General features: G+C 45.8%; 2 protein-coding genes and 1 long non-coding RNA gene across 3 annotated transcripts in view; 1 reads left to right on the plus strand and 2 right to left on the minus strand.

Moving 5' to 3' along the window:
- Positions 1-4,876: 4,876 nt before the first annotated feature.
- On the minus strand, positions 4,877-18,976 carry LOC127919012 (scavenger receptor cysteine-rich type 1 protein M130-like; the record flags this gene model as incomplete). Its single annotated transcript, XM_052502360.1, has 6 exons — positions 18,847-18,976; positions 8,705-8,734; positions 8,159-8,473; positions 7,425-7,730; positions 5,390-5,668; positions 4,877-4,938 (listed from the first exon to the last, which is right to left on the minus strand). Coding segments are annotated over exons 1-6 (1,035 nt in total), but the record flags the coding sequence as incomplete, so codon positions are not given.
- A 2,479-nt stretch (positions 18,977-21,455) lies between these two features.
- LOC127919009 (uncharacterized) lies at positions 21,456-23,576 on the minus strand. Its single transcript, XR_008101676.1, has 3 exons — positions 23,429-23,576; positions 22,047-22,135; positions 21,456-21,937 (listed from the first exon to the last, which is right to left on the minus strand). It is a non-coding gene; the product is annotated as an uncharacterized LOC127919009 (long non-coding RNA).
- An 81-nt stretch (positions 23,577-23,657) lies between these two features.
- LOC127919008 (ras-related protein Rab-33B-like) overlaps positions 23,658-25,690 on the plus strand; it is a 13,732-nt gene continuing 11,699 nt past the window's right edge. Inside the window, exon 1 of the mRNA XM_052502358.1 lies at positions 23,658-24,101. Coding sequence (XP_052358318.1) covers positions 23,883-24,101 — 219 coding nt within the window. The 5' untranslated portion in view covers positions 23,658-23,882. The remainder of the gene's footprint in view (positions 24,102-25,690) is intronic.

The following is a 25,690-nucleotide window of genomic DNA, read 5'->3' on the forward strand; positions in this document are numbered from 1 at the left end:
TCAATATCATAACATGTATAATCAATAACATCATTATCTCTATACTACTACCATCATAACATGTATAATCAATAACATCATTATCTATATACTACTAACATCATAACAATAATCTACATCATAATCAATATCATAATATTTATAATCAATAACATCTTCAACTATATACTACTAACAACATCCTAACAATAATCTACATCATAATGAATGTAACATTTATGATCTATAACATCATGAGAGAAACTAAACTAGAAAATAAACCAAACCAACTATAATGAATTGTGAAAAATACACTGTAGGGAACATTAAGTACACCTTCCTGAATATGAGGTGCACTTCCCCCCGGTGGTGGTGGCTGCATCATGTTATGGGTATGCTTGTAATTGTTAAGGACTGGGGAGTTTTTCAGGATAAAAATATTCACACAATGGAGCAAAGCACAGGCAACATCCTAGAGGGAAACATGGTTCAGTTTGCTTTCCACCAACACTGGGTTACGATTCAACTTTCAGCAGGACAATAACCAGTCTACTTTCCACCAACACTGAGTTACGATTCAACTTTCAGCAGGACAATAACCAGTCTGCTTTCCACCAACACTGAGTTACGATTCAACTTTCAGCAGGACAATAACCAGTCTGCTTTCCACCAACACTGAGTTACGATTCATCTTTCAGCAGGACAATAACCAGTCTGCTTTCCACCAACACTGAGTTACGATTCAACTTTCAGCAGGACAATAACCAGTCTGCTTTCCACCAACACTGAGTTACGATTCAACTTTCAGCAGGACAATAACCAGTCTGCTTTCCACCAACACTGAGTTACGATTCAACTTTCAGCAGGACAATAACCAGTCTGCTTTCCACCAACACTGAGTTACGATTCAACTTTCAGCAGGACAATAACCAGTCTGCTTTCCACCAACACTGAGTTACGATTCAACTTTCAGCAGGACAGTAACCAGTCTGCTTTCCACCAACACTGAGTTACGATTCAACTTTCAGCAGGACAATAACCAGTCTGCTTTCCACCAACACTGAGTTACGATTCAACTTTCAGCAGGACAATAACCAGTCTGCTTTCCACCAACACTGAGTTACGATTCAACTTTCAGCAGGACAATAACCAGTCTGCTTTCCACCAACACTGAGTTACGATTCAACTTTCAGCAGGACAATAACCAGTCTGCTTTCCACCAACACTGAGTTACGATTCAACTTTCAGCAGGACAATAACCAGTCTGCTTTCCACCAACACTGAGTTACGATTCAACTTTCAGCAGGACAATAACCAGTCTGCTTTCCACCAACACTGAGTTACGATTCAACTTTCAGCAGGACAATAACCAGTCTACTTTCCACCAACACTGAGTTACGATTCAACTTTCAGCAGGACAATAACCAGTCTGCTTTCCACCAACACTGGGTTACGATTCAACTTTCAGCAGGACAATAACCAGTCTGCTTTCCACCAACACTGAGTTACGATTCAACTTTCAGCAGGACAATAACCAGTCTGCTTTCCACCAACACTGAGTTACGATTCAACTTTCAGCAGGACAATAACCAGTCTGCTTTCCACCAACACTGAGTTACGATTCAACTTTCAGCAGGACAATAACCAGTCTGCTTTCCATCAACACGGAGTTACGATTCAACTTTCAGCAGGACAATAACCAGTCTGCTTTCCACCAACACTGAGTTACGATTCAACTTTCAGCAGGACAATAACCAGTCTGCTTTCCACCAACACTGAGTTACGATTCAACTTTCAGCAGGACAATAACCAGTCTGCTTTCCACCAACACTGAGTTACGATTCAACTTTCAGCAGGACAATAACCAGTCTGCTTTCCACCAACACTGAGTTACGATTCAACTTTCAGCAGGACAATAACCAGTCTGCTTTCCACCAACACTGAGTTACGATTCAACTTTCAGCAGGACAATAACCAGTCTGCTTTCCACCAACACTGAGTTACGATTCAACTTTCAGCAGGACAATAACCTACAACACAAGGACAAATCTACACAAGGTGCTTACCAAGAAAACAGTGAATGTTCCTGAGTGGCCGAGTTACAGTTTTGACTTAAATCTGCTCGAAAATCTATGGCAACACCTGAAAATGGTTGTCTAGTAAAGATTAGTAACTAATTAGACAGTTTGAGGAATTTTGGTTAAATTGTGTTAACAATGGGCAAATGTTGCACAATTCAGGTGTGGAAAGCTCTTCTAGATTTACCCAGAAGGCACAGCTGTAATCGCTAACAAATGTGATCCAAACATGTATTGACTCAGTGGGTTGAGTATTTTGTGTAGATCATTGACAAAAAAAAATACTATATTTTTTTGTATCCCATTTTATAAGTAAAGGAGTGTGAATATTTTCTGAAGGCATAACATCATAATAATCTGCATCGTTAATCAATATCAACATCATGAGATTTTAAAAACGAAATACTAAACATCATGAGATTTATACATCTAAAAGAAAACAAACTACAACAATAAACCAAGTTGACTTGTGAAAAATATGTACAAATACACTTCCCCTTTTATTAAAGTGTTTCAAACTACAAAGAATGAACAGATGATTATAATACATGGACTAATAATGGAAACACTTCAAGATGAAGAATCTAAGAGACACTAAATAAGATAAAGAATCTAAGAGACACTAAATAAGATAAAGAATCTAAGAGACACTAAATAAGATAAAGAATCTAAGAGACACTAAATAAGATAAAGAATCTAAGAGACACTAAATAAGATAAAGAATCTAAGAGACACTAAATAAGATAAAGAATCTAAGAGACACTAAATAAGATAAAGAATCTAAGAGATACTAAATAAGATAACGAATCTAAGAGACACTAAATAAGATTAAGGACTAATAATAATTATGGACTAATAATGGAGGCACTTCATAAAGAATCTAACAGTAGACTATACTAAATAATATAAAAACAAAAGCAAAAATACAATGAATGTATAGAATGTGTCGTTGAGGCTGGTGGGAGGAGCTATAGGAGGACTGGCTCATTGTATTGGTTGGAAGGGAATGAATGTATAGAATGCGGTGGAGGCTGGTGGGAGGAGCTATAGGAGGACTGGCTCATTGTATTGGCTGGAAGGGAATGAATGTATAGAATGCGGTGGAGGCTGGTGGGAGGAGCTATAGGAGGACTGGCTCATTGTATTGGCTGGAAGGGAATGAATGTATAGAATGCGGTGGAGGCTGGTGGGAGGAGCTATAGGAGGACTGGCTCATTGTATTGGCTGGAAGGGAATTAATGTATAGAATGCGGTGGAGGCTGGTGGGAGGAGCTATAGGAGGACTGGCTCATTGTATTGGCTGGAAGGGAATGAATGTATAGAATGAGGTGGAGGCTGGTGGGAGGAGCTATAGGAGGACTGGCTCATTGAATTGGCTGGAAGGGAATTAATGTATAGAATGCGGTGGAGGCTGGTGGGAGGAGCTATAGGAGGACTGGCTCATTGTATTGGCTGGAAGGGAATGAATGTATAGAATGAGGTGGAGGCTGGTGAGAGGAGCTATAGGAGGACTGGCTCATTGAATTGGCTGGAAGGGAATGAATGTATAGAATGAGGTGGAGGCTGGTGGGAGGAGCTATAGGAGGACTGGCTCATTGTATTGGCTGGAAGGGAATGAATGGAACAGTATCAAACAGATCAAGTGTTTGACTCCGTTCCATCTACTCCGTTTCAGCCATTACAATGAGCCAGGTTTCTGAGGCTCCTCCCACCAGCCACCACTGATGGAATGCAAAACAGACCTAATTGAGCTCGTTTCTTAAATGAACCGAAACACCATGTTACCAAAACCCCATGTTACTCAAACCCCATGTTACTCAAACCCCATGTTACCCAAAACCCCATGTTACCCAAAACCCCATGTTACCCAAAACCCCATGTTACCCAAAACCCCATGTTACCCATAACCCCATGTTACCCATAACCCCATGTTACCCAAAACCCCATGTTACCCAAAACCCCATGTTACCCCATGTTACCCTACTAATTCTGACCTTGTTAATAAAATTAGAACCACTTCAGGTTTGTCACCACATTTTAAACACCAGTCCACTGTTGACCATCGATTTAAAACACAAAACTGACCTAAGATCAGCATGTAGGGTCAGCTTAATTCTACTCCTACTCCGTCCCCTGGGCTGTTCTCTCCTCTCCCAGTCCAGCTTCAGCTCTGGAGCTCAGAGAGACCATCTCCATGGCATTGACATAAAGATCCATGCTGCTCACCCTGTTCACTCTCTTCTGCCTCCTGGTGGGCTAGAGAGACACAGCACCAACAGTCAGACATTTACTCTCTAGTATCTCCATTCTCTCTCCCTCCCTCTCCCTCTAGTTTAAATGACTTGTAACGTCTGAGTAAATGTCTTTACCTTGTAGTACAGGTAGGAGGTGGTGATTGTTGTCAGTAGGATCAGCAGCACTACAATGTGTCTGATGATGAAGGCTGGCAGAGGAGAGGCTGCAAACAGAAACACCTTTGATGAGGGGACTGATCATCATCACATAGATCTGTGGGAAATCTGTCAATGACAAAGTTATAAGTCTGGTTCCTGTTCAGTTACCTGTGATGGTGAGGGAGAGGAGCTCACTCTCAGAGGAGAAGCTATGAGAGAAAACATAATTGTCATAAACACAGCTGTAGTTCCCTTGGTGGGAGTCATCTGCAGCAGGGAAGAGGAAGGCAGCAGAGTGATTGAAAGCTGGCTGGATCTGGGTTCTGTTGGAGCCGGTGAACGTGAGGAGGAAGGAGCCTCCTGGGTACTGTGGTTGAGTGGAGCAGGTGATGGTGAAGTTGTAGCCCCTGAACATCTCGGGCCCCTGGTGGCCCTGAAGACCCCTCCCATTGGGTCAGTCAGGAAGATATCAGGCTGGACCAGGAGATCTGTAACAATTAAAGAGAGCAAGAAAAACCTCTTCAACTAGTTTCCTATAGATATGACAATAACATCAGCATGTAACAGTGCCAGCCACCCTCCCTCACAGGGCAACATGAGTAGTGGGCCTACAGTCACTGAGACAACATATGTTGATATCAGGCTGAAGCAGGACATCTGGAACAAGAGGAGAGAAAAAGAAAACGTAGCTCCTCAACTACTTTCCTCATTTAGATGTGACAATAACATGACATGTGGTAGTGAGGAGAGACGTTCACTGAGATAACACTCACATACAAAAGCATTCTGGGATATTTAAGTTGTATTTGATTCCTACTTGACTGAGTGATCTATTTAGTAAAGCAGACTGACAAGTTAAACAGTCATCATGAGAGGTGCAGAGGAAGTTGTATGAATGAAGGAAATCAGTTGAATATAATTATAATATGTTGTTATTACCTGAGCAGATCACTGTGAGTTCAGGATGGAGATAATACATTCTTCTACACTCCCTCAGTGAAGACTCAGACCCAGAACAGTAAACTCTAAACTCTCTAGTGGTGTTTCCAGGTGGTACTGAAACAGTGGAGCCACAACCCAGCTGTCTACACACTACTGCAGCTACATTCCTCTGGTCTTCGTCCTCAGCTCCCACAGTCCTCCACTCTCCCTGGTCGTACCACTCCACTCCACCAGCACAGCGACTGCCTCCTCCCACCAGCCTCACATCATCAGGCTCTGAGAAAAGAAAAGAGAGAGACAGTAATCTTACTATTTTCTCACTAAAACACACCTACAGTGCCTTGCGAAAGTATTCGGCCCCCTTGAACTTTGCGACCTTTTGCCACATTTCAGGCTTCAAACATAAAGATATAAAACTGTATTTTTTTGTGAAGAATCAACAACAAGTGGGACACAATCATGAAGTGGAACGACATTTATTGGATATTTCAAACTTTTTTAACAAAGCAAAAACTGAAAAATTGGGCGTGCAAAATTATTCAGCCCCCTTAAATTAATACTTTGTAGCGCCACCTTTTGCTGCGATTACAGCTGTAAGTCGCTTGGGGTATGTCTCTATCAGTTTTGCACATCGAGAGACTGACATTTTTTCCCATTCCTCCTTGCAAAACAGCTCGAGCTCAGTGAGGTTGGATGGAGAGCATTTGTGAACAGCAGTTTTCAGTTCTTTCCACAGATTCTCGATTGGATTCAGGTCTGGACTTTGACTTGGCCATTCTAACACCTGGATATGTTTATTTTTGAACCATTCCATTGTAGATTTTGCTTTATGTTTTGGATCATTGTCTTGTTGGAAGACAAATCTCCGTCCCAGTCTCAGGTCTTTTGCAGACTCCATCAGGATTTCATCCAGAATGGTCCTGTATTTGGCTCCATCCATCTTCCCATCAATTTTAACCATCTTCCCTGTCCCTGCTGAAGAAAAGCAGGCCCAAACCATGATGCTGCCACCACCATGTTTGACAGTGGGGATGGTGTGTTCAGGGTGATGAGGTGTGTTGCTTTTACACCAAACATAACGTTTTGCATTGTTGCCAAAAAGTCAATTTTAGTTTCATCTGACCAGAGCACCTTCTTCCACATGTTTGGTGTGTCTCCCAGGTGGCTTGTGGCAAACTTTAAACAACATTTTTTATGGATATCTTTAAGAAATGGCTTTCTTCTTGCCACTCTTCCATAAAGGCCAGATTTGTGCAATATACGACTGATTGTTGTCCTATGGACAGAGTCTCCCACCTCAGCTGTATATCTCTGCAGTTCATACAGAGTGATCATGGGCCTCTTGGCTGCATCTCTGATCAGTCTTCTCCTTGTATGAGCTGAAAGTTTAGAGGGACGGCCAGGTCTTGGTAGATTTGCAGTGGTCTGATACTCCTTCCATTTCAATATTATCGCTTGCACAGTGCTCCTTGGGATGTTTAAAGCTTGGGAAATCTTTTTGTATCCAAATCCGGCTTTAAACTTCTTCACAACAGTATCTTGGACCTGCCTGGTGTGTTCCTTGTTCTTCATGATGTTCTCTGCGCTTTTAACGGACCTCTGAGACTATCACAGTGCAGGTGCATTTATACGGAGACTTGATTACACACAGGTGGATTGTATTTATCATCATTAGTCATTTAGGTCAACATTGGATCATTCAGAGATCCTCACTGAACTTCTGGAGAGAGTTTGCTGCACTGAAAGTAAAGGGGCTGAATAATTTTGCACGCCCAATTTTTCAGTTTTTGATTTGTTAAAAAAGTTTGAAATATCCAATAAATGTCGTTCCACTTCATGATTGTGTCCCACTTGTTGTTGATTCTTCACAAAAAAATACAGTTTTATATCTTTATGTTTGAAGCCTGAAATGTGGCAAAAGGTCGCAAAGTTCAAGGGGGCCGAATACTTTCGCAAGGCACTGTATATTGTCTCTCATATTCTTCACTCCAGGTGAGAAACAACGTTGACTGAGTGACAAACTCTTTCTTACCTGAGCAGGTGAGTCCAACAGCATTACCAGGTAGGCAGGTGTTATTCTCTCTGTCTGAGATGTCACAGTCCAGGAGAAGGGACTCATTACCTTTACACTGGAACTCTTTATCCCAGGTCTGACCCTCACCTTCTCCATAGAGCCCCCCCTGTAGAGCTGCAGGAGCCCCACAGCCAACATCCCTACAGACTACCTCTGCATCCTGCTGGTCAAAGTCAGCTTCACACACTGAGGCCCAGGACTGATTGGACTTCACCTCCACTCTCCCAGAGCAGAGACCAGCTCCATCCACAAGCCGCACAGACTCTGGAGAAAAAGAGTTGGTTGAACATTCAATCAGATTTGTTGATGACACTGTTGAGGACTAAACACAAATATGTTGGATAAAAGATAGCAGTTTGCTATGTTTGATACTGTAAGAGGTAGAAATGGGTTCTTAGTCACTCAGGATCGGGTTGGGAATAATGCAGGCAGGAGACAGGAATAAGTTCACTTCACTTTATAGAAAATAAACAGCTGGACATCCATCAGGCAGCTTCACTTCAGTACCATCTGAACTACAATGATCTGCCCATGAACATCTCCCATAAACCAATATGACAAACACAAATATAATGTTTAAATACATCTGACATCTCTCCCTCTATTTAAATGAAATAAAAACACATAAAACATGATACATGGTAATATTGTATAATGTATAAATAAATCTCTCAATATGACCAGTCTCTTACCTGAACAGGTCACATGATGATAATATTTACCATCACAGACACCAGAGTCTCCTCTGTTGACACACTGTCTAATAGAAGACTCATTTCCCCTGCAAATACTATATAGTATGACTCCTATTCTCTCATATTCAACCAGACGTCCTCTAGATTCAGCAACAGGATTCCCACAGTCCAGCTCTCTACACACAACATTAGCCTCTCTCATTATTCTCCACCACCAACTAAAACATACACCTGTCCACTTTCCTCTGTAGAGGACTTCCACTGTCCCAGAACAGGAAGTGGTCCCATTCACCAGTCTGACTGAGAGTTCAGCTGTAAACAGCAGAGAGGAAAACACAGTGGTGAGGACAGATGATGACAGTGATTCTGTTATTCTAACAGCAGTGATGCTTTGTGGTTGACAAGTATTAGTAGTTCCATAAAACACTACTTGTTATTGGGGTTTAGAATGGTTTGTATGGACACATGAATTTCTCCATGTGGGATAATAAAGTTGACTAATATTGAACTGCTATAATCACTGTAGATTTATACTCTACCTACCTGGTGGACTGACGCTTTGAGCCTGGAGATCTGAGGAGAAAGGGAGGAGTCAGAGGAGAAAGGGAGGAGTCAGAGGAAGAGAGAGACAGAGGAGAAAGGGAGGAGTCAGAGGAAGAGAGAGACAGAGGAGAAAGGGAGGAGTCAGAGGAAGAGAGAGACAGAGGAGAAAGGGAGGAGTCAGAGGAAGAGAGAGACAGAGGAGAAAGGGAGGAGTCAGAGGAAGAGAGAGACAGAGGAGAAAGGGAGGAGTCAGAGGAAGAGAGAGACAGTGGAGAAAGGGAGGAGTCAGAGGAAGAGAGAGACAGAGGAGAAAGGGAGGAGTCAGAGGAGAAAGGGAGGAGTCAGAGGAAGAGAGAGACAGTGGAGAAAGGGAGGAGTCAGAGGAGAAAGGGAGGAGTCAGAGGAGAAAGGGAGGAGTCAGAGGAAGAGAGAGACAGTGGAGAAAGGGAGGAGTCAGAGGAGAAAGGGAGGAGTCAGAGGAAGAGAGAGACAGAGGAGAAAGGGAGGAGTCAGAGGAGAAAGGGAGGAGTCAGAGGAAGAGAGAGACAGAGGAGAAAGGGAGGAGTCAGAGGAGAAAGGGAGGAGTCAGAGGAAGAGAGAGACAGAGGAGAAAGGGAGGAGTCAGAGGAGAAAGGGAGGAGTCAGAGGAAGAGAGAGACAGAGGTTAAATGAACATCAACATGACCTTTCATGATGTGATGTGAAGACAGGTTTATCATGAGGTTTCACATGTGTTTGGTTACATCGTGAACAATGTTCTTCTGAGTGATAAAACAGCAAACATTAAGAGTGTTTACTTATCAGACCCACATATATAATAAATATACTATAATATACTATATTCATATGCTTTTAGTACTCACACATGAATCATATCCTGTTTGCAGGTCATGTGTTGTTTTGAGCCAGCAGTAAAAACACACTGACAGGACAGTTCCTCTTATGGCCACTAGGTGGTAATCTGGTGTCACAGACGCAGGACTGTAGACTTGAAAGAAGCATTGTCCCAATTATCTCTTCTTTCTCCTAAAGTGTGCACTTGTCCCCTTCACTGAAATGACTGGTAAACTAAATATAGTGGAAACGCCCACTTGATAACAGTAGAGTCCTCTGAGTGGAACAATGGGAGACAAACAGTACCTCCTCTCCTCTTCTCCTCCTCTCTCTTCTCTTCCTCTCCACTTCAATCATCCTCCTCCTCTTCTCCTCCTCTCCTCTCTCTCTCTCCCTCTCCTCTTCTCCCCCTCCTCCTCTCTCCTCCCCCTTCTCTTCCCCTCTCCCCTCTCTCCTCTTCTCCTCCTCTCTCTCCTCTCTTCCTCCCTCCTCTTCTTCTCCTCCTCTCCTCTCCTCTCTCCTCTCCTCTCCCCCTCTCCTCTTCTCCCCTCTCCTCTTCTCCTCCTCTCCTCTTCTCCCCCTCTCCTCTTCTCTCCCCTCTTCTCCTCCTCTCCCCCTCCCCCTCTTCTCCCCCTCTCCTCTTCTCCTCCTCTCCTCCTCTCCTCTTCTCCCCTCTCCTCTTCTCCCCCTCCTCTTCCCCCTCTCCCCCTCTTCTCCCCTCTCCTCTTCTCCTCTCCCTCTCCTCTTCTCCTCTTCTCCCCCTCTCCTCTTCTCCTCCTCTCCCCCTCTCCTCTTCTCCCCCCCTCTCCTCTTCTCCCCCCTCTTCTCCTCCTCTCCCCCTCTCCTCTTCTCCCCCTCCTCTTCTCCCCCCTCTCTCTCCCCCTCTCCTCTTCTCCTCCTCTTCTCCTCCTCTCCCCCTCTCCTCTTCTCCCCCTCTCCTCTTCTCCCCCTCTCCTCTTCTCCTCCTCTCTCCTCTCCTCTCCCCCTCTCCTCTTCTCCTCCTCTCCCCCTCTCCTCTTCTCCCCCTCTCCTCTTCTCCTCCTCTCCCCCTCTCCTCTTCTACCCATGTTGACTCACCCTACTTGTAGAGAAACACCAAAGCCATCCTCCTCTGTCATGTATCCTACACGTCTATGACTCTGTCATACAGGACTCCATTTTAGTTTTTTTTCTCCTAAGGTACCTGGATAAAATGCTTGCTAGCTAGCATAACTTCCTGACATGGGCAACGATGCGCCAAGCCAGCTAGTTGATTAGCCTACTACATCTAGCTACAGTACATGTTGAACTTCCATCCTCTCAGGCCAGCTAGTTAACATTAGCCTACTACATCTAGCTACAGTACATGTTGAACTTCCATCCTCTCAGGCCAGCTAGTTAACATTAGCCTACTACATCGAGCTACAGTACATCTGGAACTTCTATCCTCTCAGGCCAGCTAGTTAACATTAGTCTACTACATCTAGCTACAGTACATGTTGAACTTCCATCCTCTCAGGCCAGCTAGTTAACATTAGCCTACTACATCTAGCTACATGTTGAACTTCTATCCTCTCAGGCCAGCTAGTTAACATTAGCCTACTACATCTAGCTACAGTACATGTTGAACTTCCATCCTCTCAGGCAAGCTAGTTAACATTAACCTACTACATCTAGCTACATGTTGAACTTCCATCCTCTCAGGCCAGCTAGTTAACATTAGCCTACTACATCTAGCTACAGTACATGTTGAACTTCCATCCTCTCAGGCCAGCTAGTTAACATTAGCCTACTACATCTAGCTACAGTACATGTTGAACTTCCATCCTCTCAGGCCAGCTAGTTAACATTAGTCTACTACATCTAGCTACATGTTGAACTTCCATCCTCTCAGGCCAGCTAGTTAAAATTAGCCTACTACATCTAGCTACATGTTGAACTTCCATCCTCTCAGACCAGCTAGTTAACATTAGTCTACTACATCTAGCTACATGTTGAACTTCCATCCTCTCAGGCCAGCTAGTTAACATTAGCCTACTACATCTAGCTACAGTACATCTGGAACTTCTATCCTCTCAGGCCAGCTAGTTAACATTAGCCTACTACATCTAGCTACAGTACATGTTGAACTTCCATCCTCTCAGGCCAGCTAGTTAACATTAGCCTACTACATCTAGCTACATGTTGAACTTCTATTCTCTCAGGCCAGCTAGTTAACATTAACCTACTACATCTAGCTACAGTACATGTTGAACTTCCATCCTCTCAGGCCAGCTAGTTAACATTAGCCTACTACATCTAGCTACAGTACATCTGGAACTTCTATCCTCTCAGGCCAGCTAGTTAACATTAGCCTACTACATCTAGCTACAGTACATGTTGAACTTCCATCCTCTCAGGCCAGCTAGTTAACATTAGCCTACTACATCTAGCTACATGTTGAACTTCTATTCTCTCAGGCCAGCTAGTTAACATTAACCTACTACATCTAGCTACAGTACATGTTGAACTTCCATCCTCTCAGGCCAGCTAGTTAACATTAGCCTACTACATCGAGCTACAGTACATCTGGAACTTCCATCCTCTCAGGCAAGCTAGTTAACATTAGCCTACTACATCGAGCTACAGTACATCTGGAACTTCTATCCTCTCAGGCCAGCTAGTTAACATTAGCCTACCACATCTAGCTACACTACATGTTGAACTTCCATCCTCTCAGGCAAGCTAGTTAACATTAGCCTACTACATCTAGCTACAGTACATGTTGAACTTCCATCCTCTCAGGCCAGCTAGTTAACATTAGCCTACTACATCTAGCTACAGTACATGTTGAACTTCCATCCTCTCAGGCCAGCTAGTTAACATTAGCCTACTACATCTAGCTACAGTACATGTTGAACTTCCATCCTCTCAGGCCAGCTAGTTAACATTAGCCTACTACATCTAGCTACATGTTGAACTTCTGTCCTCTCAGGCCAGCTAGTTAACATTAGCCTACTACATCTAGCTACATGTTGAACTTCCATCCTCTCAGGCCAGCTAGTTAACATTAGCCTACTACATCTAGCTACAGTACATGTTGAACTTCCATCCTCTCAGGCCAGCTAGTTAACATTAGCCTACTACATCTAGCTACATGTTGAACTTCCATCCTCTAAGGCCAGCTAGTTAACATTAGCCTACTACATCTAGCTACATGTTGAACTTCCATCCTCTCAGGCCAGCTAGTTAACATTAGCCTACTACATCTAGCTACAGTACATGTTGAACTTCCATCCTCTCAGGCCAGCTAGTTAACATTAGCCTACTACATCTAGCTACATGTTGAACTTCCATCCTCTCAGGCCAGCTAGTTAACATTAGCCTACTACATCTAGCTACATGTTGAACTTCTGTCCTCTCAGGCCAGCTAGTTAACATTAGCCTACTACATCTAGCTACATGTTGAACTTCCATCCTCTCAGGCCAGCTAGTTAACATTAGCCTACTACATCTAGCTACAGTACATGTTGAACTTCCATCCTCTCAGGCCAGCTAGTTAACATTAGCCTACTACATCTAGCTACATGTTGAACTTCCATCCTCTCAGGCCAGCTAGTTAACATTAGCCACTACATCATACAAGTTTTTATACTGTAAATTTGAACTTCCATCCTCTCAGGCCAGCTAGTTAACATTAGCCTAACTGGCTTCCTTTACATTTGAACTTTGATCCTCTCAGGCCAGTTTACTAGCTTCAACAGTTTAACCTACACATGCTGATTGGCTGTTGAACTTTATCCTCTCAGGCCAGCTAGTTAACATTTAGCCTAGAAATATAATAAACCTACACAGTATTAGAACTTCACAATTATCGTTTCACTTTGATGACTATTATAATAAACCTAACAGTATCTAGAACTACACAATTACTTAAATCCTTTACTGACTTTATAATTGATACACAGTATCTAGAACTACACAATTATTAAATATTTACTGACTAGGAAATATAATAAACCCACACAGTATCTAGAACTACACAATTATTAAATATTTACTGACTAGGAAATATAATAATCTCACATTTATCATTAGAACTACACAATTATTAAATATTTACTGACTAGAAATATAATAAACCCACACAGTATCTAGAACTACACAATTATTAAATATTTACTGGCTAGAAATATAATAAACCCACACAGTATCTAGAACTACACAATTATTAAATATTTACTGACTAGGAAATATAATAAACCCACACAGTATCTAGAACTACACAATTATTAAATATTTACTGACTAGGAAATATAATAAACCCACACAGTATCTAGAACTACACAATTATTAAATATTTACTGGCTAGAAATATAATAAACCCACACAGTATCTAGAACTACACAATTATTAAATATTTACTGACTAGGAAATATAATAAACCCACACAGTATCTAGAACTACACAACTACAAAATGTCAAAGTGAATTTAAATGCTGTTTGGCCCTAAACAGACAGTACACGGTGGCAGACTATCTGACCACTGTGACTGATGGAAAACAGAGAAGAAATTGACAATGTACAGACTCAGTGAGCCTGGCCTTGCTATTGAGCCCACTGTGGGCCCACTGCCCACAAACTGAGGTGGAAACTGAGCAGCACTTCCTAACCTCCTGCCAAATGTACAATGATATAGGAGACCCCAGAATAATTTTAAAACAAATATAATATTGACAAGCTCCTGTATCTGTTAGGTGAAATACCACAGTGTTAAATCAAGTCAGCAGAATGTGTGACCTGTTGTCATGAGAACAGGGTAACCAGTGGAGAACAAACACCACAGTAAATAAAACCTAGGACTAGATTTATCACTTTAGTTAATAACCCTTGACATTTGTACTTCTACTAGTTGTACACACAGCTCACACTCTCCTACACACACCAGCTTGCTGAGAGGGCCCTAGTGGATCTAGGCTGGCTGAGAGGGCCCTCAGGCCAGTGAGAGCCTACTACATCTAGCAGGCTGGCTGAGAGTTAACATTGGCCCTAGTGGAGCAGGCTGGCTGAGAGGGCCCTAGTGGAGCTACACCTAGTACTGGCTGATCCTCTCAGGGCCCTAGTTAACAGGCTGGCTGAGAGGACCCTAGCTAGGAGTCGGATGGCTGAACTTCCATCCTAGTGGGCCAGCTGGCTAACAGGGCCCTAGTGGAGCAGGCAGGCTGAAGGGCCCTACTGGCCAGGCTGGCTGAGAGGGCCCTAGTGGAGCAGGTTGGCTGAGAGGGCCCTAACATTAGTGGAGCCAGCTACAGCCAGGGCCCTAGTGGAATTAGCCAGGCTGGCTGAGAACCCAGAGGAGTCAGGCTGGCTGAGAGGGCCCTAGTGGAGCCATGCTGGCTGAGAGGGCCCTAGTGGCCAGCAGGCTGAGAGGGCCCTACATGGAGCAGGCTGGCTGAGAGGGCCCTAGTGGAGCAGGCTGGCTAAGAGGGCCCTAGTGGAGCAGGCTGGCTGAGAGGGCCCTAGTGGAGCAGGCTGGCTGAGAGGGCCCTACTGGAGCAGGCTGGCTGAGAGGGCCCTAGTGGAGCAGGCTGGCTGAGAGGGCCCTACTGGAGCAGGCTGGCTGAGAGGGCCCGAGTGGAGCCAGCTTAGCTGAGAGGGCCCTAGAGGAGCCAGGTGGCTACGAGGGCCCTTGTTGAGCCAGGTGGCTAGGAGGGCCCTAGTGGTGCAGGCTGGCTGTGAGGGCCCTAGAGGAGCCAGCTTGGCTGAGAGGGCCCTAGAGGAGCCAGCTTGGCTGAGAGGGCCTAAGTGGAGCCAGCTGACTGAGAGGGCCCTAGTGTAACCAGATGTATGAGAGGGCCCTAGTGTAACCAGATGGCTGAGAGGGCTCTAGTGGTTCAGGCTGGCTGTGAGGGCCCTATAGGAGCAGGCTGGCTGTGAGGGCCCTATTGGAGCCATCAAGCTGAGGGTGCCCTAGTTCAACAATATGGCTGAGAGGGCCCTAGTTTAACCAGATGGCTGAGAGGGCCCTAGTGGTGCAGGCTGGCTGAGAGGGCCCTAGTGGAGCCATCTAGCTGAGAGGGCCCTAGTGGAGCAGGCTGGCTGAGAGGGCCCTAGTGGAGCCAGGTGGCTGAGAGGGCCCTAGTGGAGCAGGCTGGCTGTGAGGGCCCTAGTGGAGCCAGCTTGGCTGAGAGGGTCCTAGTGTAACCAGATGGCTGAGAGGGCCCTAGTGTTGCAGGCTGGCTGTGAGGGCCCTAGAGGAGCCAGCTGAGAGGGCCCTAGAGGAGCCAGCTTGTCTGAGAGGGCCCTAGTGGAGCCAGGTGGCTGAGTGGGCTCTAGTGGTTCAGGCTGGCTGTGAGGGCCCTATCAGGAGCAGGCTGGCTGAGAGGCCCTAGTGGAGCAGGCTGGCTGAGAGGGCCCTTGACATTTGTGGAGCCAGGTGGCTGAGAGGGCTCACACTCTGGAGCCGGCTGGCTGAGAGGGCCCTAGTGGAGCAGGCTGGCTGAGAGGGCCTAGTGGAGCCAGCTTGGACTGAGAGGGCCCTAGTGGAGCCAGGTGGCTGAGAGGGCCCTAGTGGAGCAGGCTGGCTGAGAGGGCCCGAGTGGTGCAGGCTGGCTGGAGGGCCCTAGAGGAGCCAGCTTGACTGGAGGGCCCTAGTGGAGCCAGGTGGCTGAGAGGGCCCTAGTGGAGCAGGCTGGCTGAGAGTGCCCTAGTGGAGCCAGCTTGGCTGAGAGGCCTTAGTTCAACAATATGGCTGAGTGGGCCCTAGTTTAACCAGATGGCTGAGAGGGCCCTAGTGGTGCAGGCTGGCTGAGAGGGCCCTAGTGGTGCAGGCTGGCTGAGAGGGCCCTAGTGGAGCCATCTAGCTGAGAGGGCCCTAGTGGAGCAGGCTGGCTGAGAGGGCCCTAGTGGAGCAGGCTGGCTGAGAGGGCCCTACTGGAGCAGGCTGGCTGAGAGGGCCCTAGTGGAGCAGGCTGGCTGAGAGGGCCCTAGTGGAGCAGGCTGGCTGAGAGGGCCCTACTGGAGCAGGCTGGCTGAGAGGGCCCTAGTGGAGCAGGCTGGCTGAGAGGGCCCTAGTGGAGCAGGCTGGCTGAGAGGGCCCTAGTGGAGCAGGCTGGCTGAGAGGGCCCTAGTGGAGCAGGCTGGCTGAGAGGGCCCTAGTGGAGCAGGCTGGCTGAGAGGGCCCGAGTGGAGCCAGCTTAGCTGAGAGGGCCCTAGAGGAGCCAGGTGGCTACGAGGGCCCTTGTTGAGCCAGGTGGCTAGGAGGGCCCTAGTGGTGCAGGCCAGCCAGCTTGGCTGAGAGGGCCCTAGAGGAGCCAGCTGGCTGAGAGGGCCCTAGTGGAGCCAGCTGACTGAGAGGGCCCTAGTGTAACCAGATGTATGAGAGGGCCCTAGTGTAACCAGATGGCTGAGAGGGCTCTAGTGGTTCAGGCTGGCTGTGAGGGCCCTATAGGAGCAGGCTGGCTAAGAGTGCCCTATTGGAGCCATCAAGCTGAGAGTGCCCTAGTTCAACAATATGGCTGAGAGGGCCCTAGTTTAACCAGATGGCTGAGAGGGCCCTAGTGGTGCAGGCTGGCTGAGAGGGCCCTAGTGGAGCCATCTAGCTGAGAGGGCCCTAGTGGAGCAGGCTGGCTGAGAGGGCCCTAGTGGAGCCAGGTGGCTGAGAGGGCCCTAGTGGAGCAGGCTGGCTGTGAGGGCCCTAGTGGAGCCAGCTTGGCTGAGAGGGTCCTAGTGTAACCAGATGGCTGAGAGGGCCCTAGTGTTGCAGGCTGGCTGTGAGGGCCCTAGAGGAGCCAGCTTAGTTGAGAGGGCCCTAGAGGAGCCAGCTTGTCTGAGAGGGCCCTAGTGGAGCCAGGTGGCTGAGTGGGCTCTAGTGGTTCAGGCTGGCTGTGAGGGCCCTATAGGAGCAGGCTGGCTGAGAGTGCCCTAGTGGAGCAGGCTGGCTGAGAGGGCCCTTGTGGAGCCAGGTGGCTGAGAGGGCCCTAATGGAGCCGGCTGGCTGAGAGGGCCCTAGTGGAGCCGGCTGGCTGAGAGGGCCCGAGTGGAGCCAGCTTGACTGAGAGGGCCCTAGTGGAGCCAGGTGGCTGAGAGGGCCCTAGTGGAGCAGGCTGGCTGAGAGGGCCCTAGTGGTGCAGGCTGGCTGTGTGGGCCCTAGAGGAGCCAGCTTGACTGAAAGGGCCCTAGTGGAGCCAGGTGGCTGAGAGGGCCCTAGTGGAGCAGGCTGGCTAAGAGTGCCCTAGTGGAGCCATCAAGCTGAGAGTGCCTTAGTTCAACAATATGGCTGAGAGGGCCCTAGTTTAACCAGATGGCTGAGAGGGCCCTAGTGGTGCAGGCTGGCTGAGAGGGCCCTAGTGGTGCAGGCTGGCTGAGAGGGCCCTAGTGGAGCCATCTAGCTGAGAGGGCCCTAGTGGAGCAGGCTGGCTGAGAGGGCCCTAGTGGAGCCAGGTGGCTGAGAGGGCCCTAGTGGAGCAGGCTGGCTGAGAGGGCCCTAGTGGTGCAGGCTGGCTGTGTGGGCCCTAGAGGAGCTAGCTTGGCTGTGAGGGCCCTAGAGGAGCTAGCTTGGCTGAGAGGGCCCAAGAGGAGCCAGCTTGGCTGATAGGGCCCGAGAGTAGCCAGCTTGGCTGAGAGGGCCCTAGTGGAGCCAGGTGGCTGAGAGGGCCCTAGTGGAGCAGGCTGGCTGAGAGGGCCCTAGAGGAGCCCTTCCTTAAACATTTCTCTCCCCTCCCCCATCTCTTCCCTCCCCTTCTCTCTCTTTCTCTCTCCTCCACAAATCTCTCTCTCCCCTCTCCTTTTCTCTCCGTTACCCTCCTCCCTCCCCTACCCTCCTTTCTCTCCATCCCTCCTAGGTCCCCTCCCATCCTCTGCTCTCCCCACCCCTCCTCTCGCTCTGCTCATCTCTCTCTTGCGCACACGCTCTCTATCTCTCTCGTTATCTCTCTCTTCGTGACGTATAGTATTGGACCTGTTGATCTTGACTCAGCTCATAGACCTCATCTCCACCCCCCCCCTTCTCCTACTCTAACATAACACCAATATAATATATAATACATAATATATACTCTCATTCATTTACATAGAGACAGATACAATCAATCATTGACACACTGAATATACAACAGTCAGATGCATGACACCATCACAACTTAACTGACATTAGTGCCTGTCCCCAGATGGACAGTTAGACTACAGTAAAGTACATTTACAGGTGATCACATCATTGTCCTGCTTTGAGACACATTTTTACTGTCTGCTTCCAGTTGCATGTTATTTTACTAACCCTGCAAATTATCTTACAAAATCAAAACATATCTCAGTAACTGTCACAAGTGTATATCAGTGTAACAAAATCCTACCTGTGCTCCACAACAGGGTCATCAGTATCAGTGCAGGTATCATATCTGTCTCTAACTGGGGCTCCACAGTCTGCTGTCATAAAGAGTGGACTGAAGAGTGGAAAATACTGCTAGGCTTTATGACTTCTCTCTCATTACGTCCTAACTTCAATGATGTGAGATTAACTTCTGAGCAACTTATCTTGGATCAGTGGTTGAACACACGACAGCAAACTATCATGTTTAAAAAACTCCACAGGAAACTGCTGGCAGAGCAGCAACATTTCACATAGTGTCCTATAATATCACCTCTAACTTTCTACTGCTTGAGTTCACCTCTTATAGAATATTGGCTTAATGTTCCAGCACCTAAATATAAACAGTACCAGCACCCAAAATGGGTACTGATGAGGTCTCATGTTAGAGCAGGAGAAGGGGGGATGTGGTGTAGAAGCTAGAGGTCTGTTACCCAAGTCAACTCAACAGGCCTGATGCTATATGTCAGGGTCAGGCTGGGAGAAGAGAGGAACAGGTTACTGGTTATGATGACATCACTGGTGAGAAGTCAGTGATAAAAAGATGAAGAGGAGAGGAGAGGAGAGGAGAGCAAAGAGGAGAGGAAAGAGGAGAGGAGAGAGGAGAGAGAAGAGGAGAGGAGAGAAGAGGAGAGGAGAGGAGAGAAGAGGGAGAGGGGGAGAAGAGGAGAGGAGAGGAGGAGAGGGAGAGGGGGAGAAGAGGAGATGAGAGAAGAGGAGAGGAGAGGGGGGAGAAGAGGAGAGGAGAGGGTGGAGAAGGGGAGAGGGGAGAGGAAAGAGGAGAGGAGAGGAGAGGAGATGGTGGAGAAGGGGAGAGGAAGAGAGGAGAAGAGAGGAGAGGAGAGGAGAGGAGAGGAGAGGGGAGAGGGAGAGAGGAGAGGAGAGGAGAGGAGAGGAGAGGAGATGGTGGAGAAGGGGAGAGGGGAGAGGAAAGAGGAGAGGGGTTGAAAAGTTGAAAGGAGGAGAGGGGTAGATAAGAGGAGAATGGGAGAAGGGGAGAGGAGGTACTGTTTGTCTCCCATTATTCCACTCAGAGGACTCTACTGTTATCAAGTGGGCATTTCCACTATATTTAGTGTACTTGTCATTTCAGTGAAGGTAGGTGAACAAGGATAATTGGGACAATGCTTCTTTCTAGTCTACAGTCCTGCTTCTGTGACACCAGATTACCACCTAGTGGCCATAAGAGGAACTGTCCTGTCAGTGTGTTTTTACTGCTGGCTCAAAACAACACATGACCTGCAAACAGGATATGATTCATGTGTGAGTACTAAAAGCATATGAATATAGTATATTATAGTATATTTATTATATATGTGGGTCTGATAAGTAAACACTCTTAATGTCTGTCTGTCTGTCTGGGGGAGAGGTCACTAAGGGTCAAGGTGCTGAGCTGGACCTCTGGGATGAGCTGATGTCAGGTGTCACTAATGATCAATAACCCTTTGATCACTGGGAAATAAAACACTGGAGGGGAAATCACACAAGACTGACAGTGAGTTTATTACAACATTCAGTGATTCCATGACAGTTTAGAGAACAACAGGTGTTTATCTGGTGTTACGGATACAGTTATCCTGTGTGTGTGTGTATCCTGTGTGTGTGTTTCTTTTCTCTCCTTCTCCCCTCACAGGTGAAAATCATCACTCCCCAATCAATCATCAATCAGAAGACACACCTCCTCCTATTTCCTGACCTATCACAGTTCCTTCCCCATGGTTTAAAAACCCCATCATTTGTTTATTCTAGAGCTCAGCTCAGCTCAATCTCTCTGTAATGCCATGTCTGTAGGTCTCTGTGTTTCACTCTCGCTTTGTGTCTTAACCTCTCTTTTGTTTAAAGCACTTCATAGCACTTTGTCATCACCTGTGAGTATTATTTTTGGTTATGGTATTTGTTTGTTTGCTGGTGGGAAAAGGGGGAAACCAAGACAAGTCGCCCATGGGCATACACTACCCGTAGGTGAACTTTGTTAAATACACTAGTTAGAACATTCAGGATTCCACATACAGTTAGTTAGTTAGCTGTTGTTTAGGCTAGTCTAGCTTAGGGGTGTTTTTGAATACTTATTGTTTCTTTCCTTGGGTCCAGCTCAGCCCCTTTTCCTGCTCACCCCAATACCGTGTGTTTATAAATAAACCTAGAGTTTGACGGTAGATTTCTGTTGTCGTGGTTATTTGGTTCTCACTTTTACTTTGTCACAATAATAATTTGCATGAGTTATGTTACGGGTCTCATTACCATCCCCCCTAGACTGTCGGGCCAAAAGGGATTCGTAACATCTGGAAAGAGTAAATAACATAACAGCAACATCATCTGAACTGACATCAACTGTACACTGAGTTGACAAAACATTAGGAACACCTTCCTGATATTCAGTTGGACCCCCACCTTTTGACCTCAACATGTTGACTCCAAAGCTTCCTACACTTGTGTCCAGTTGGCTGGATGTCCTTTGGGTGGTGGACCATTTTTGATACACATGGGGTTTTCTAGAACCCTAAATAAGATAAAGAATCTAAGAGACACTAAATAAGAAAGAATCTAAGAGACACTAAATAAGAAAGAATCTAAGAGACACTAAATAAGAAAGACATGAAGACAAAAGCAAAAAGCAATACATTCTGGACACAAAACAGACATTACTCTCTTAAAACAATCAAAACCCCATGTTACCCAGAACCCCATGTTACCCAGAACCCCATGTTACCAAAACCCCATGTTTCTCTGTTGGTATAAAACAAACTAAATGAATAATGGTGGTTGCAGTCACTCCTTTTAGATTTCTTCCAAGGTTCTAGAAAGAGAAACTAATTCTGACCTTGTTATTAAAATTAGAATCACTTCAGGTTTGTCACCACATTTTAAACACCAGTCCACTGCTGACCATCAATTTAAAACACACAACTGACCTAAGATCAGCATGTAGGGTCAGATTCATTCTACTCCGTCCCCTGGGCTGCTCTCTCCTCTCCCGGTCCAGCTTCAGCTCTGGAGCTCAGAGAGACCATCTCCATGGCATTGACATAAAGATCCATGCTGCTCACCCTGTTCACTCTCTTCTGCCTCCTGGTGGGCTAGAGAGACACAGCACCAACAGTCAGACATTTACTCTCTAGTATCTCCATTCTCTCTCCCTCCCTCTCTAGTTTAAATGACTTGTAACGTCTGAGTAAATGTCTTTACCTTGTAGTACAGGTAGGAGGTGGTGATTGTTGTCAGTAGGATCAGCAGCACTACAACGTGTCTGATGATGAAGGCTGGCAGAGGAGAGGCTGCAAACAGAAACACCTTTGATGAGGGGACTGATCATCATCAAAGGTAAAAGACAGTTGAAGACAAATTTCAGATGTTTTCAACTTCATATTCATCCTCTCCAGCAACATCAACATATGTGAAAATGGTGTTTCTATGTTTAATAATAAATAATAATATAATATATGCCATTTAGCAGACGCTTTTATGCAAAGCGACTTACAGTCATGTGTGCATACATTCTACGTATGGGTGGTCCCGGGAATCGAACCCACTACCCTGGCGTTACAAGCGCCATGCTCTACCAACTGAGACAGAGGAAGATAAGTGTTTCCAATGACATCATCAGTGTGCGTCGTGTGACTTTTAACCAATTACGTGTAGGCATTGGCCTACTAATCACTCATTAATGTTCTACTAATTGGTTGATGATGTCATCGGAAACGCTTATATTCAATCTGGTTTACTACTAAATATAGAAACGTGCCATTTATCACATATGTTGATGAATATGAAGTTGAACATTTGAGAAAATTCCCTTTAACACGATCTAAATGATGACACAGCCCTTTAGATCCTATCTTGTGTTGGTTGTGTGTGGGTCCATTGTGTAGTAATGCAGTTGACCACACAACACAGGCTTTCTGGAACAATACAAGAGATCAAGACAAACCTCTTCAGCTATTAAAAACATGATACATGGTAATGTAATGTTCAATATGACCTGTCTCTTACCTGAACAGGTCACATGACGATAATATCCACCATTACAGACACCCGGTTCTCCTTCTATGATGTCACACTGTCTAATAGAAGACTAATCTCCATAGCAACAACCTAGTCTGACTCCTCCTCTTCCATCTTCAATCAGAGGTCCTCTAGATGCAGCCACAGGATTCCCACAGTCCAGCTCTCTACACACAACCTTAGTCTCTCTCTCATGCTCTACCACCTAGAACATAGACCTGACCACTCTCCTCTGTAGAAGACACTCGGGTTAGCAGCTGACCTCTAGCTTCTACACCCCAGACTTTCCCCAAGTCATGCACTAATAATAACAGAAGATATTTTAGCACACTCTATGTGAAATGTTGCTGCTCTGTCATCAGCTTCCTGTTGGAAGTTTTTCAGTTTTTGATTTGTTAAAAAAGTTTGAAATATCCAATAAATGTCGTTCCACTTCATGATTGTGTCCCACTTGTTGTTGATTCTTCACAAAAAAATACAGTTTTATATCTTTATGTTTGAAGCCTGAAATGTGGTAAAAGGTCGCAAAGTTCAAGGGGGCCGAATACTTTCGCAAGGCACTGTACCTGTTAGTCTGTCTGTCAGTTTAATGTCCTCCTCCGCCGTGGTCCCTTTGTGCCTTCTAATGTCAGTGTTCCAGATTGGGAAGACACAATATTGATGACATATTGAGGCTATCTGTGGTTATAGAAGTCTAGAGACACAATATTGATGACATAGCGTTCCATCGACAGCGAATAGATTCCCCCCTTCTTCTCGCGAGATTTATTACGGCGCTGTCAGATACGTGGCCACCGGCCAAGAAGTTGCAGCAGGGGAGTTTCTAAACTCTCCGCTCCTTCCACAGACAATGACAACCAGGGAGAGTTTATAGCATAGGCGGCGAGTTGCCATGAACTTTGCCGAGGGAGTTCTCTGCCACGTTTATATAACGTTAAAGACCTCGACATAACATATTGGCTTGTTGGGAGTAGTTGGAGAAGCCTAGATCTCACTCTTTAATTTGAGTTTTTACGCGATATGGAATCATCCCTGGAGTTCTCAAACTCTTTCACCAGTGTGTCTTCGCCCTCCGGGCGGTGTCGGATCTTCAAGATCATCGTGATCGGAGACTCCGGTGTCGGTAAGACCTGTCTCACTTACCGGTTCTGTGCCGGTGAGTTCCTCGACCGAACCGAAGCCACCATCGGTGTCGATTTCCGTGAGAGATTGGTCGAGGTCGAAGGCGAGAAAATCAAGGTAAGAGAAGTATAAAGTTCAAACCGTTATTTCCAAATATTATGAACGAGTTGGGTCGTAATTAATTGATGCATTACACAATGTAATGCACCAGAGAATCACTGCGTAAACAAAAACATGTGCCTTATCATTTTTATGCTCACACATTTTGAGAAGGTGGTGTTGATTTCTCTCAGACGACACTCTCATTGCCTCGTAGTATGGGCATTTTAAAAAATAGATATTTGCACTTTGTAGGCGTTACTCGTTAAACATTTGTGTTTGCAGCTGAATCTGCGCCTACTATTGCGCATGAACAGCAAGCGGTCTGTGGTGTCAGCTTTGGTCTATCAATCTTAGTTAAGTTCCTTTTGAAATATAGTTTTATTTGTACAGGACTAACAAACATGACTACTGTGTGGTAAAACAAAATGTCATCTTCTGTAAATGTTTAGTTTTTGACCTAAACCAGTGCAGGATATCAAAATGTCATTAAAGGCTCCGTTGAAAGGACTGACACTTTGTGTTGTTTGGCCTCTTGGATCAACAGTGACGGTGTGGTTAAATAAGTATGAATACAATGAATGTCTTGTTAACTTGAAACTAGTGTGTTTCAGAGTTACATACATGCTTAAGTAACTGCCCCGGTTCTCATACAGCAGAACAAACCACATGCGATGCGGTGATCAGGAGTCCCGTAGGGCAGCGCACAGTTGGCCCAGCGTCGTCCGGGTTTGACCGGTGTAGGGTTATTGGCCCTACATTAGTAGGGTTATTTAATGTCGTGAAAAGTATTGTAACATCCGTGACGGGCTAAATAATGTGATTTCTGTGTGTTTTAAGGAAACACAGACATGAAAAGAGGATATTGGCCAACCCATGCTCTCTTTATCAGAGCAGGGCAGACCACATGATAGAGGAAGCATGGCGATTAACAAGACATTGTTTTGTATCTGGGTTAAAAAGAGAGAGAGAGAGAGGAGGCCAGACATGGGCAGAATACTTGTTTAAAATATTACAAATACTTGAGATGTTTTAGGTTGCCTGCATGGTATAGTGTTTTAGGTCGCCTGCATGGTATAGTGTTTTAGGTTGCCTGCATGGTATAGTGTTTTAGGTTGCCTGCATGGTATAGTGTTTTAGGTTGCCTGCATGGTCTAGTGTTTTCACTTTGGGGACTATCCAATTGGTTCCATTGTGTCAGGACAAATGAAATCAAACATTACTCACCTGCAAGTATGTGACATAATGTGTTTCTGCCTTTTGTCCTTTGTGTATTCTGGTTCTCGCCCTCTGACCTCTGACTGCTTCAAAACACATATCTCGTTTAGGGGCCAAAAGTCCTCCATGTATTTAATCTCCACTGCTTTAAGGGCTCTAGACGGCCTACGGAAACAGAACAGAGGGTATCCGGTCCGAAAACGCAGCGGGACAATGCAATCAATGCAAACTACGCTCCGTTTCCATCATAGGTAGAGCCCTTTAGAGCCCGGAGGTTACTATGAGACAGGGCTGACCTTCTGATTGGAGTTATCATGAGAGAGGGGGAGGAGAAATCGTTATATTGACGTTGGTCTTCTATCTGGTGAGTCGATATGTTGATGGGAAGT

The sequence above is a fragment of the Oncorhynchus keta genome, unplaced genomic scaffold, assembly GCF_023373465.1.
Source record: "Oncorhynchus keta strain PuntledgeMale-10-30-2019 unplaced genomic scaffold, Oket_V2 Un_contig_15525_pilon_pilon, whole genome shotgun sequence".
In the NCBI taxonomy this organism is placed as follows: domain Eukaryota; kingdom Metazoa; phylum Chordata; class Actinopteri; order Salmoniformes; family Salmonidae; genus Oncorhynchus; species Oncorhynchus keta.